Source organism: Lactuca sativa, chromosome 6, assembly GCF_002870075.4.
Source record: "Lactuca sativa cultivar Salinas chromosome 6, Lsat_Salinas_v11, whole genome shotgun sequence".
NCBI classification, from domain to species: domain Eukaryota; kingdom Viridiplantae; phylum Streptophyta; class Magnoliopsida; order Asterales; family Asteraceae; genus Lactuca; species Lactuca sativa.
The window spans coordinates 118,339,591-118,354,448 of record NC_056628.2 but is presented as its reverse complement, the minus strand read 5'-3'; the positions used below and the strand labels follow the sequence as shown (position 1 = coordinate 118,354,448).

The 14,858-nt window shown below is 41.4% G+C and overlaps 1 protein-coding gene across 1 annotated transcript; it reads left to right on the top strand.

Annotated features, from left to right (window-relative positions):
• The first annotated feature begins 7,173 nt into the window (after positions 1-7,173).
• On the top strand, positions 7,174-9,659 carry LOC111899261 (transcription factor MYC2). Its single transcript, XM_023895122.3, has one exon. It carries the CDS (start codon positions 7,403-7,405, stop codon positions 9,392-9,394), a length of 1,992 nt encoding a protein of 663 aa, XP_023750890.1. The 5' UTR covers positions 7,174-7,402; the 3' UTR covers positions 9,395-9,659.
• The last annotated feature ends 5,199 nt before the right edge of the window (positions 9,660-14,858 follow it).

Sequence of the window (14,858 nt, the reverse complement as noted above, 5' to 3'; positions counted from 1 at the left end):
GTTAGGTCGGTATCCTGGTTAGGATGATGATATGTTATATGATCTGCTAGATCGGCTTGTTGAGTGTGAATTGTTATATGATTGTATGTTTATGTGCACATGGTTATTGGACTGGGGTTGGGTTGAGGCGGGTCCTGCTTTGTGCTGTAGGCCAAGATACCCAGGGCGGACTGGTTGTCCCGAAGGCCTAGCAAGCGGTCCGGATATGTTGTAGGCCCCAAGAGGGCAGACCAGACGTGCCTAGGCTCGGAGAGTGGACCAGGCCGACTGAAGGCCCGGTGCGGGCTGACCAGTCATACTATAGACTCAGAGAGTGGACCAGGCCGACTGAAGGCCCGGTGCGGGCAGACCAGTCATACTGTAGATCCAGAGAGTGGACCAGGTGGATTGAAGGCCCGGTGCGGGCGGAACAATCACACTGCAGACTCGATGTATATGGCTAGACTCGGAGGGTGGACCAGGTGGACTGTTGGCCGGTGCGGCGGACCAGTCACACAGTAGACCCGAGGTGCATGGCTGTTCTGTGATCGGATATGATGTGGCATATTATGCGTGTATGGTATATGTGGTTGGTATTTTGGGGATATCTCACTAAGCTTTCGGGCTTACAGTTGTGGTTTAATGTTTTTCAGGTTCTTCAGGAGACCGTGGCAAGGCAAAGGCGTGATCGTACCGCTCATCATGTTTGTGTTGTGATGTGATTCTGGGAATACTCTAAATCATTTGTATTGAAAACCTTTTTGTAATAATTTAATGAAATCGGGTTGTTTTTTAAAAGTTTAAATTGGTTGGAATTTTTCGGTCGTTACACATATTTACTAAACTTTAATAAATCATGACGAATAGTCTTATCGTCATGATTTACTAAAGCTCAATAGAGAACCATAATTATTGGTTTTTCAAGAAACCAAATCTTTTTTTCAATTTTATAGAGCTTATTCTTTATCGAAAAAAAATATAAAAATATCTAAATTCATATATTAACATTGTGAATGTGAAAAATATTTTTCGGATTCACGTCGTGAATTTTCAAAAATTCACATTGTGAATTTGACATAAAAATATCGAATTTGATATCATTGGAAAAATGATAAAAACTTATGAATTTATGTATTTTTAGGTTTTTTTTTGATAAAAAAATAAGTTCTAAAAGTTGAAAAAAAGATTGGTTCCTTGGTTAATTATGGTTCTCTATTGAACCTCACCTTATATATATATATATATATATATATATATATATATATATATATATATATATATATATATATATATATATATATATATATATTACGATGGATTTGAACCTCATTTTGGCGAATCCGATTAAGGATCTGATATCAATTCTGATTTTATCCCCTAAGATATGAATGCTAACCAAAGAGCCAATGGCTTAGCGGTATGGAGATCCCGAGGCATGCTGGGAGTGGATCTGGATCAGGATCGGGAGCTGGAGAGAGAGTTCCGGGTGGATCGGTGCCGTCCGAGGTTATTGGTCAGATGAGCACGAGTGAGTTGGATGCTAGGATTCGCGAGATCCTGCGTTTTGAGGTTGCTGCATTGTTCCGGGCTGAGTTGTCGGAGTTGTTTGGGTCGATCAAGACCTCCATGGTTGAGTATTTTGATGAGCGCTATACGGCTCTCGCGGAGACGGCTGCCGCGGCGGCTACAACGGCTGTAGCAGCGGCAGGGGGAGGAACTGGTAGGGATTTTCAGTATCGGGACTTCGATAATACGGAGCCTCCCACCTTTGATGGAGTTCAGGACTCGATTGTTGCTATGAGGTGGTTATCGAACGTGGAGGGGTGTTTCTTCACGTGTTCATGCCCTGCTGATCTGAGGGTGAGGTGTGCTCTGAACCTGTTGAGGCTCGAGGCGAAGGATTGGTGGAGATTGACCATGGGGTCATACTCGGATGCGCAGAGGGCTGAGGTTTCATGGAAACAGTTCAGAGAGATGTTCAGCGCTCGTTATGTTCCGCAAATGGAGAGGGAGAGATTGTCTCAGGAGTTCCTGGAGCTGAAACAGGATTCGGAGTCGGTGACTGAGATCACCAGGATGTTCGCTGAGAGGGCGATGTTTTGCCCTGAGTTCGCTTCGGAGCAGGCTCAGATGTCTCGATATCTGAGCATGCTCAAGAGAGACATCAGACATTTTGTGTCTACGCAGAGGTGCGAGACCTTGTTGGAGTTGCAGGAGGCCGTCAGGCGGCGTGAGTTAGAAATTGAGTTGCAGTTGCGTGAGCTGAGGCAAGCTCCGGTTCAGTCGCAGCCGGCGACGAAACGATCTAAGACCGTTGATTCCAGGATAGGAGATTAGTGCAGCCACGTTTGTGGAAAGTGTGGGAGGGGTCACGCCGGAGTTTGTCGGTCCGGTGGTGCATGCCGCAAGTGCGGAAGGGAGGTGCACTATGCGAGGGATTGCCGACAGTCAGTGCCGGTGCGGGATTTGAGGTTATGTTATCACAGTTGTCAGGTTGGACACTTGAGGGTCAACTGTCCACAATTTGCTGCAGGACCGGTGCAGGCTCCAGCACCGGCCACGTTGAGGATCGCGGATGGAGGTCTGAGTGGAGCGAATCCCTAAGGGCTTAGGGTCGTGCTTTTCAACTTGCAGTGGAGGAGGTTAGAGCAGTGCCGGATGCAGCTGCGGGTATGTTTCTTTCTTGTTGTCTTGTGATTATTGTGATGAATTATTGTGTGCTGGTATCTTTGTGTGGTTTCGATGCGGTATTCGTCGTTTTGCGGGTTGTGGTTTGTTAATGAGTTATTGTTTTGAGAAATTTCGTTGGTTATCTTCCATGAGAGTTATTAGTGGGAATCTGGCATGGGTTTGAAGGTCGGGTAGCATCGACTTTCCGAAGAAAGGTTAGATGCAGTTTGAGTTTTTGTTGTCAAGCGGGATGATCAGTGAGGGAATGCGTTTTTGTGAAGGTTGCTAGTGCTAGTGGGAATCAGTCTGCGTGTAAGCGTTGGGTTTTGTGCAAGGTTATTTTGGGAGGTCGGTGATAGCGACCCGTGATTGATAGGCAGTGCCCTAAGTGGGGGAGAATTGGAAATTCTCCGGATGATCGATAGACTTGTGAGGTTGTTTAGCTGCTTGGGATTTCGGAGGTATTTCTTTCAGCCGAGAGCGGACTGGTATGGGTGAGTAGCAGACCTGGGGCATTTGAGTGTGGAGGGTCTAGGATCGGGCCGGGATTGAGTATGTATGTTGGAGATAGAGTTCGGAACCCTTAGAGGACGAGAACAGTATGCATGGGAGGATTCCCGGAGGGATGGCTCAGAATGATGAGTGCTGCTTGAGCGGTCCGGAGAGACTGAAGGCCGGAAGGCGTATCAGTCAAGCCGAAGGCTCGGGAGGACAGTCCAGCCAGACTGAAGACCTGGTGAGGTGGACTAGTCCTGTTGAAGACTCTGCAGGTATTATCGGATCGGTCCGAGGAAATGGGTTGGTTATGTTGTGATGTGTTAGCACTAGAAGGTCTGGCCCCGGGTATTGATCTTGATTAGTTGAGATGGTGCATGGACTCGAGAGTCCTTGCGAGCAGATTCAGGGCATATGTGTTGCATGGATAGCGGTTATGCTATAAAGGGGTGGTTCAGCGTTAGGTGAGCACCGTGGCACTTGTCGTGGTGACAAGGCAGCCGAGTGGATCTCCTTGGTGAGGAAAGAGAGAGAGGAGTGTAGCTCCGAGAGGAAGAGTAAATTCACGGAAGTGAAAGCGGCAGTGTAGAGTTATGATCAGAGTGGTCCGACGGTGGTCATTGAGCAGCGTGATTGCGATGATGGTATGGAATGACATCATGATGGGATGTCTGCTGAGGACGCGGGAGGGATTCCGCGGGGGTAGAGCCAAGAGTCTCAGGAGGGATACTGGGATGGAGTCTGGGACTCCCAGCTTGATTCTGATCAAGGAGTTGTGTATGTAGTGGTGATTCCTCCTGGGGGTGTTAGAGATGTCGTCAGTGTGGCGGGTTTTTCCCAACCCGAGAGTGCTAGGGCTGGTTCAGCGTGTGCGTGTGATTGCAAGAAGAGAACTCGTGGGAGTTGCTCTGTGACTGAAGAATGTGTCCTTCTGTCAGCTCAGAGTGGATATAGTTGGATTCGGATCGGGAATCCGGTGGTTCATGGTTATTTCTAGCTCATATGGGTCGAGTGATTATTGTGATCTGGAGCAGTATTGCATCATGGGTAGTACCTGATTGTTGAGTGTGACTATCAGAGGGTAAAGTCGGTGACCGACTTGAGACGGTGGTCAGGACACCGCGAGAAAGGAGGAAGTGAGTTTCGGGTTTCGAGGGTTGTACCTTGAGGGACATGGTTTGGTTAGTGCCAGGTAGTGCGTTGCATGGGAAGTTCTGATTTAGAGTTGCTGCAGGCTTCGAGGACGAAGCCTAATTTAAGTGGGGGAGAATTATAACACCCCGTTCTTCGAGTGTTCAATTATAAGTCCCTGAAGTTTAAGAGAAAGGTAATTCTGGTCCTTTTCGAGAAAGGAGTTTCATCCGAGAAGGTTTCGGGCGAGTGTATGTGTTAGAAGTATTGGGGCTTCTCGTCACCCTCGTTTGAATGTAAAATTATTTGCGAGTGGGTTTAGACTAGAGGAGTTGCGGTGCCTCGAAGTTGATCATTGCTTATAGTTCTTTGTGGTATAAGAAGGAAATGGTTCCATGCATGCATGGCATGCATGCATGTGTAAGTATTTTGAAAGGTGGCTGGGTACGCCCAACGTAAGTTGGACGTACGCCCAACGTAATGACTCGATTAAATGCGGGTAGTCGAGTGAGTACGCCCCGCGTACCAGGGAGGTACGCGCCGCATACTCACATGAATCCCAAACCCTATTTTTAGGGTCAGCCGCTATATAAGGAATAAGATGGTTCACCCCTCAGCCTCCTTACACTTATCTTCAACCTCAGAGAAACCCTAATCTCGTATTCCCTCCATATTTGAGTGTGTTTGACCTTGAGAAGCTTGTATTGGCAAAAGAAGGGCTTGAAGGAGAAAAGGGAAGTTGTCAAAGAAGAAGAAGAACGTGTGGAACTTGTGGATCTGAAGAAATACCACCCTTTGGAGCTGGTTTAAGGTATAAAGCTTCTTTCTTGACCCTCATATTGCATAGATCTATGTATTTTGAAGCTTTGTTATCATTCTTGTCCCAAAAGTCTTCATCTTGTTGCATAGTCCGATTTGGTCAAGTGTATCTGTCCTTTCAGACCTTTGGAGAGGTCTTGAGTGATAAAAATGAGGTCCCAAGGGCTATAGTTATTCCATATATGAGTTATGTGGGTCTTAATGGATTAAGACCTTGGATTAAGAGCTTAAGGACGTCCCCAGTGATAAAGCCTGAGACTTTATGATTTCTAATCATATTTGGCACATGGATCTGTAGTTTGGGCTTAAGAGCTTAAGCCATTAAGCTGTAAGAAGGATTTAATAGTTTTGGCAGTTACGCCCCGCGTAACGGGCCGGTACCCCCGATTGTCCTTAACGAGTCAATGCAGTACTCCTTGCGTACCAAGGAGAGTACGCCCCACGCCTCTGGCACGTATCACAATATTGTCCGCTTTGGGCCACTCGGCACGAGGACTTCCCAGGGGGTCACCCATCCTGGTACTACTCCCACCCGAGCACGCTTAACTGCAGAGTTCTTATGGGATCTGCTGCCCTCACGGCTTTAAAACGCGTTGTGATAGGGAAGGTATCCACACCCCTTATAAGGAATGCTTAGTTCTCCTTCCCAGTCGATGTGGGATCAGATCTAACCCACTTTTGCAGCAGATCCCATAAGAACTCTGCAGTTAAGCGTGCTCGGGCGGGAGTAGTACCGGGATGGGTGACCCCCTGGGAAGTCCTCGTGCCGAGTGGCCCAAAGCGGACAATATTGTGATACGTGCCAGAGGGGGATGTTACAAATGGTATCAGAGCCAGGGCACGGGTCGATGTGTTCGACCGGGACGTCGAACCCTATAATGGGGGGTGAAAGTGGGTTAGATTTGATCCCACATCGACTGGGAAGGAGAAATAAGCATTCCTTATAAGGGGTGTGGATACCTTCCCTATCACAACGCGTTTTAAAGCCGTGAGGGCAGCAGATCCCATAAGAACTCTGCAGTTAAGCGTGCTCGGGCGGGAGTAGTACCAGGATGGGTGACCTCCTGGGAAGTCCTCGTGCCGAGTGGCCCAAAGCGGACAATATTGTGATACGTGCCAGAGGGGGATGTTACAGCGTAATTAGTATGTTGGCTGAGTCGTAGGGTGATGTTACGCTAGTAATCGGCTAGGCTGGGCGGGAGTAGTACCAGGATGGGTGACCCCCTGGGAAGTCCTCGTGCCGAGTGACCCAAAGCGGACAATATTGTGATACGTGCCAAAGGGGGATGTTACAGCGTAATTAGTATGTTGACTGAGTCGTAGGGTGATGTTACGCTAGTAATCGGCACGCTAGTAATCGGCTAGGCTGGTATCTTGGTTAGGGTAATGATATGTTATGTGATCTGTTGATCGGTTTGCTGACTGTGAACTGTTATATGATTATATGTTATGTGCACGGTTGCTTGGTCTGGAGTGTGACCCGGTATGCATGGTTGTTCTATGTTATGTTATGTACGCTTTTTATGTTGTGGGACGGAAGACAATATATTATGGGCCGGAAGGCAATATGTTTTGGACCGGAAGGTCGTGGCTTGGAAGGGCATATATGTGGTTGGTATTTTGGGGGTATCTCACTAAACTTTCGGGCTTACAGTTGTGGTTTTATGTTTTCAGGTTCTCAGGAGACTGTGGCAAGGCAAATGCTTGATCGTACCGTTCTTCGCGTTGGTGTTTTATGAAATGGACCTGGGAAATACTCTGTTAAATAATGTATTGAAAACCTTTTTGTAACAACGTTATTAAAATGAGTTGTTTTGTAAAGTTTAAATCATGTTAAAATTTTTGGCCGTTATAAAAGATATGAATGCTATGAATGCAGTTACACTCCGGTGGATTGCATTAATCCGATATAGTTGGTCAAAACCCGGTTTCGACCTAATCCAAATTTCAAATCGGATCGATCGGATCCTAAGGGGACAAATATGTAAAATCAAAAATACATTTAGTAATCGCCGGCCATGGTAAAAATTAATTCTGCGATTATATCGGCGAATCACCTCATTTGCATTTCGGCCTCCTTCGCCGCTCTCTCTCTCTCTCTCTCTCTCTCTCTCTCTCTCTCTCTCTCTCTCTCTCTCTCTCTCTCTCTCTCTCTCTCTCTCTCTCTCTCTCTCTCTCTCTCTCGTGGCTGCTCCGCCGCCGCAGCCACCACCACGTGTCCATTTAAACCTAATCATCCCCATCTTTTGATCCAAATCAGTTGACCTCTTTCTAATTTGTTTGATTATATTTTAAATTTGTTTGTGGGATGACGGATTACCGTCTTCCGACGGCGATGAATTTATGGAACGCAGATGATAACGCCATGATGGATGCGTTCATCAGCTCTGATATGTCTTCCTTTTGGGGTAATCCTACTAGTACGGCAGCGCCGTCTGCGGTTCCTCCGGCATCGTCCTCTGCGTCCACTTCTACAAATGATCTTCATAAGCTTGCCGGCGAGTCACAGCCTTTTAATCAGGATTCTTTACAGCAACGTCTTCAGGGGTTGATTGATAACGCTCGTGATTCGTGGACTTATGGGATCTTCTGGCAATCGTCCGCCGTGGATTACACGAGCCCCTCGTTTTTAGGGTGGGGCGACGGGTATTACAAGGGGGAGATCAACAAGCAAAAAACGACGACGTCGGTTAGTTCTTTGGCGGAGCAGGAGCACCGGAAGAAGGTGCTCCGGGAGCTGAATTCATTGATATCTGGCACACAGATGCCGGAGAACGAAGCCGTGGATGAGGAAGTTACTGATACGGAGTGGTTTTTTCTCATCTCGATGACGCAGTCGTTCGTCAACGGTAGTGGATTGCCCGGTCAGGCGATGTTCAGTAATCAACCTGTTTGGATTGCCGGCCGGGAGCGGTTATTGGCGTCGCAGTGCGAGCGTGCACGGCAAGGTGAGGGTTTCGGATTGCAGACGATCGTCTGTATTCCGTCTACAAACGGAGTTCTTGAATTAGGTTCAACGGAGTTGATTTTTCAAAGTTCAGATCTCATGAATGAGGCCAGAGTACTATTTAATTTCAGTTATAGCCCTCCAGATTTGACGCCAATGAACCCGAATCAGACACCCGGAGGTGATACTACTGATCCATCGTCGTTGTGGCTAACCGATCCAGTATCTTCTGCCGCCGCCACCACCACCACCACCACCGTAGAAATGAAAGATTCTGTTGATGTCACCGCAGTAGCCCCTCCGACGACTGTAATCCCATCAAATAACTCAGTCTCAAAGCAAATCTCCATCGACAACCCTAGCTGCAGCTCGTTAACTGAAAACCCTAGCTCTGTGATTCACAATTCCAATCGTGAATCCATCCAAAATCAAGGATTGTTCGGGAGCAGAGAATTAAATTTCTCAGAATTCGGATCTTACGACGGAAGCAGAAACGGGAATACTTCTCATTCTTGTAAGCCTGAATCTGTCGAACTCCTGAATTTTGGTGAAAGCAAGAAGACGTTCGCCGGAGGAGAAGATAACAGCAACAAAAAGAAGAAACCCCACGATGGGATGCTCTCGTTCACCTCCGGCACGGTTATTCCACCATCGGAGACTGTAAAATCCGGTGGAGCAGAGCTAGATCCATCAATCGGAAGAGAGGCGGAGAGCCGACTAGTGGTGGAGCCGGAGAAACGACCAAAAAAACGCGGTAGAAAACCGGCAAACGGCCGGGAAGAGCCATTGAATCACGTGGAAGCCGAAAGACAAAGAAGAGAAAAGCTAAACCAAAAATTCTACGCCCTTCGAGCCGTCGTCCCCAACGTTTCTAAAATGGACAAAGCGTCTCTCCTCGGCGACGCCATTTCTTACATCAACGACCTCAAATCAAAGCTTCAAAACACAGAAACCGGTAAAGAAGAACTCAAAACCCAGCTTGACGCCATGAAAAAAGAGATATTATTAACCAAAGACTCCCATCAATCATCTTCTTCCACCGTCTCACCACCGGAAGACTTCAAATTAACACCCACCCCTAACCCAAACCACCCAAAAATCACAGATATAGACATAGATATCAAAATCATCGGCTGGGACGCCATGATTAGGATTCAATGTAGCAAGAAAAACCACCCTGCCGCCCGTCTAATGTCGGCGTTAAAGGACCTCGATCTTGACGTCCACCATGCGAGTGTATCGGTGGTCAACGATTTGATGATGCAACAAGCGACAGTTAAAATGGGTACTCGATTTTACACTCAGGAACAGCTCCGATTAGCGTTGACCAACAGAGTATCGGATCCAAGGTAAGTTGATGATTCCTGATGGGTAATTTTCTGATGATTCCTGATATGGGTAATTTTCTGATGATACCCACGAATCAGGATTTTGATTGTTGCTTCAACTTGTGTTGTTTAGTGTTATTTAACATTCTTATTCTTCCAAGTATTTGTTAGTATACTCGTATTCTTTTTTCGGGGTACATCTTTGATCTTTGATCTTTCATGTTGCTTGTATATAAGTTAAAGAGGGTTAATTTGCCTCTTTTGTCTATATGAAAATCAGAGATTCTTAACCCTTGTATCGATATAAGCTCCAGTTATTTTTCTACTTTACAATTGGCTTTCTTGATAGATTTAAGGCGTGTTTGTAAGTTCATAATTTTTTTTTTTTTTTTTGGAATTTACAAAAAAATAAAAAATAAAAAGGTCTTTAATTCAAAAGCTATTTTAATTAGGTTTTGATTTTTTTTTATAGTTATTATGAGTTTTTAGTATTTTTATATTTCAAATTTGAGCTTTTATTCATATATATTTTTATATAATTTTATATATTCATAAAGTTTACAGCTATTTTTGCAAACACCTTTCTACAAATAAAATTATAACTTTTAGTTATCAAATAATTTTATCAAAGGTACTCTTGGAATAACATATCTTTTGAGATTGAAAAGCTTTATGGTATATTTGAATTGATTAATATTGAACAAATTTTTTAGGGTTTTGGATTTATATGGGGGATTCTTTTGCATATTAGATGTGAGCGAGTCATTGTTGAACCTCTTTTGAATTGAATAAAAATTTGTAATTTTTATCATGTTGAGGTATAATATGTTTTCTTCTTTCCTGGTTTGTATGCTTGAGTATGGTCTCCCTTTTGTGAATCATTGTTGTACTTACGATGATGTTTTCATATAAAAAACAATGAAACTTGATATAAATTGTAGCAACATATTGGTATCTTGTTTCAAGTACAGAAATGAATTGAAATAGTTCAACTTATTTATCTATGTAATAAGTTTTCATATTTAATCAATTTATACTTTAGTTTTTCATAAACTATATAATTAACACGAATTTATTAAACAACAATTAATAGATAAAACAATATATGTTTTGATCTTAGAATACGCGATGCATTTCTTATTCGAATTTTAATGTAATTGTAACAAACAAATGTCCTTGCCAAATTAAAAAAAAAAAAAGCATATATGGTTAATTTTTTTATTTAGTTTTTATATATTATTCCCCATCATTATTAGAATTTAATATGCATACTCAATCACTAATATAACGTTTTCATGAAATAAATTTTTATTTAAGAAGATAAGAATAGGGTTAAAATCAATCACTAATATAACGTTTTCATGAAAACAAATTTTATTTAAGAAGATAAGAATAGGGTGAAAAAGGACAAATATGTCACCATCAAAACCTATACAAAAGAAAATGTGTCATGTGAAAGGCCAAAATAAATGTGTCACCACCAAAAATAAAGAAACACGTTTTTAGTTAAAGTGATTGAACAAATTTCATCTTCATAATCATGTGGGAGGCAAAACAAAAGTCTTGCTAATGCCACCTAATTATTATTTTTATATTACACTCATCACCACCACGTTATTCACACTTTTCAACTGTCACCTTACAAAATTATATTTATCTACAACCATCACAAAATATTAATTTCTCTCCTATCTATGTATACAGTTAATATTATCTACCAAATCCAATCTTACAGTTGACTTGGTCAAAGATTATATATATATATATATATATATATATATATATATATATATATATATATATATATATATATATATATAGTTAGGTTATTTTATTTTTACTATCTATTGTGTGCATGTATGACTGATTTTGGACCAATCATTTTAGTTATTTTAAGAAAGTAATAAATGTCTATTACATGTTGAAGATATAATGAATATTAATTACATCTTCAACATTTAATATGCATTAATTATTTTCCTAAAATAACTAAAATAATTGGTCCAGAATCAGTCAGACATGCACACAATAGATAGTGAAAACATTTGAACCTAACTCTCTCTCTCTCTCTCTCTCTCTCTCTCTATATATATATATATATATATATATATATATATATATATATATATATATATTAGATGTGTGCCCGCACAAAACAACGGTGATAAATAGTTTTTTTGATAAACAGTTTTCTTACGGGAAAAAAGTTATTAGATTTTGTTATTAGTTATTAGTATGTAATAAGAAAAATTACAATTTTTAATTAAAATATTTATATTTAGAACTTATATTTATATTGTATGTTTATATAGTTGATATAATTAATTATTATCTATATCTAGTTTAAGAAATGTAAATTAATTTATATTAATGAATTTAATATTTTATAATTGTTATTTTGCTTCAAATTAATTTTTTAATAACTTTCCTTAATTCAATACTTCAATATTTTGGTAACTATTAATGGTTTTGTTATGCATAATTGATTTGTACAAAAAGATTTGTATCTTGTACCTCTTCAAATTCAAGATATGACTAATATGTTATATATATATATATATATATATATATATATATATATATATATATATATATATATATATATATATAATGCGTGTTTGAGGTTGGATCTGTTTTTGGGTTTTCTTTGGTTTTATCTAACATCGGAAACAAGAGCAAGACGAACAAGATTCACAAAGAAGATAGAAAAATGGGTAGATTAGGAGCAAGAACGAGAACAAGAACAACAATAAACAAATGATATATTTGATATACAATCTAGACCTATAGATTGAATATCGATGAAAACAAGTTAAGACCTATTAACTACCTATTAACTTGAATTCTATCAAAACCAGGAAATCATCTCTCAATTGATTAGTTTTGAGTGTCGCAACAACTCATGAACAAAGTTCAATTTTTTTCATAAAAATATGTCTATGTTTTACAACAGGAAGACTAATGACTATTTAAATCCTAAGACATATAATGATCAAATAAAAGTTACATCGGAAAAATAAAACTAAGACATAACAAAAAAAGGAAAGTTCGACTTTTTGACCAAGAAATGCACCCTGCCAGAAGCCACAAAAAGGAGATGTCTTGAAGAAGAAACTGTCCCTTCCTACTTTATTGGAGCTGGAATCGAAGTGAGAACTGAACCCTTGAAAAGGAAATTTCTCGCATTAGTTTGCGTATGTTAACACGCAAACCCCACGTGGTGTTCTCCCCACGAATTGACTTCGCATTTGATCGTGCTCCGAGGGTCGCAATCACAACTAGTCTTACAAGTCTCAATCTTGTGTTGGCGTTCGCACCCGGGTAACAAGGACTGCAACTGGTTGTGATCGTTTGTAATGGGTCACATATGTTCACATCTAATATTCAGCAAATGCAACTGGTTGTAAGCGTTTGCAATGGATCAAATCTGTTCGCATCCAATATTCAACAACTACAACGGGTTGCGATCCTTCACAACCATTCGCATCAGTTCATACTCATCTTCTGGCTCGAAGTTTAACAAAGTCACTTTTGTATCCTCAAGGCCTTTCTCATTCGCATCATCCCCTCCTCCTTAAAGGAATTGTCCTTAATTCAACAATTACATCATCATCAAGGTAAGGGGAAAGGTCTCGAATGTTGAACATGGCATGAACTCCATAGTTACCTAGAAGTTCAACTTTAAGGCATTATCATTAACTCTTCCCACCACCTTGTAAGGACCTTTAGCTCTTAGCATCAACTTGTTATTCCTTTTTCTTCGAAAACGTTCCTTCCTTAAGTGTACCCACACTAAGTGTCCATCAGCAAATATTCGAGGCTTCTTGTTCTTATCCGACTTCTGCTTATAGTTCGCATTCACAACTTCGATGCGATTACAGGTCTCGTATGCAATTTCATCATCGACTTTAACTTGGCTTCAACATCCTTATGAACTAATTTTTCTTTTGGCAATGGATTAAGTTTAAAGGAAGATATGGATTAACACCGTAGACAACCTCGAATGGAGAATACCCAGTTGTGAACGTATGAGATCAGTTATAAGCGAACTCAGCATGTGCCGACTTCACATCCCAATCTTTCTGAGTTTTGTTCACCAAACCCTTGCAACAATCTTCCCAAGGTCCTATTCGTAACCTCTCTCTACCCATCGGTCTGTGGGTGATGCGAAGTACTAAACAGTAGTTTCGTACCCATCTTCATCCTTATTCCAAAAATAACTCAAAATTCTCAAATTTCGACCTGAAACAATAATTTTTGGAATATCATGCAAACGTACAATCTCCTTAAAGTATAAATCAACCACATTACTAGCATCATCCGTTTTGTTGCAAGCAACAAAATGAGCCATCTTGGAAAAATGATCCACCACTACCATAATTGCATCCTTACCCCTTTGAGTAAGAAGCAAAGCAACCACAAAATCCATGGATACATCTTTCCAAGGATTATTAGGAACCGAAAAAGGTGAGTACAATCTCGACTTGAACGAACTTTTGGACATTTGACACGTCAGACACTTGTTCACGATGTTGGTCACATCCCTTAACATCTTTGGCCAATAAAAATGTTCCTTTAGTATTTGCATGGTCTTAGTGATTCCAAAATGCCCAACCAAGCCCCCACCATAAGCCTCTCGCACCAATAGTTCTCGAATCACATACTTCAGAACACAAAGTCAATTCCCTATGAAGAGAAAGCCCTTTTGTAATGTGAATTCGCCATTAGGCCCACTTGCACACTTCACGAACAATTCTCCAAAATCCACATTAGATTTGTAATAATTCTTCAATGTTTCGAACCCCATCAAACGAGCATCCATTATCACTAGCAAGGAATATTGCCTCGACAAGGTATCAACTACCACGTTGCTTTTTCCATCCTTATACTTGGATGAGAAGGGGAAGGATTGCAAAAACTCTACCCACTTAGCATGACGTGTACTCAATATTTGTTGACCCTTAATATACTTCAACGACTCATTGTCTGAGTGCAAAAAAAATGATTTGCAGGTAAGTGATGGCCCCAATGATCCAACGCTCTAACAATAGCGTAAAACTCCTAATCACACGTACAATAATTCAATCGAACACCTCCAAGATTTTCTGAAAAATAAACGATAGGTCGTTTACCGTGAATGAGAACAACTCCTATTCCAATGTCACTCGCATCACACTCGACCTCGGATGGTTGTGAAAAGTCAGGAAGTGCTAAGACTGGAGCAGCACACAATAGCTCGTTTACTTTCGCAAAGTCCTTCTGAGCATCTTCCCCTTATGCGAATTCTCCTTTCTTCAAGCAGGTCGTTATAGGACTCATAATGGTGCTGAAATCGCAAATGAACCTCCTATAAAACGAAGCAAGCCCATGAAACGATCAGACTTTTAAAGCAGTAGTAAGAGTAGGCCATGACTTTATTGCTTCGATCTTGGATTGATCCACCGAAATTCCATCTTTGGAGACAACATAACCCAAGAAAATCACATTTT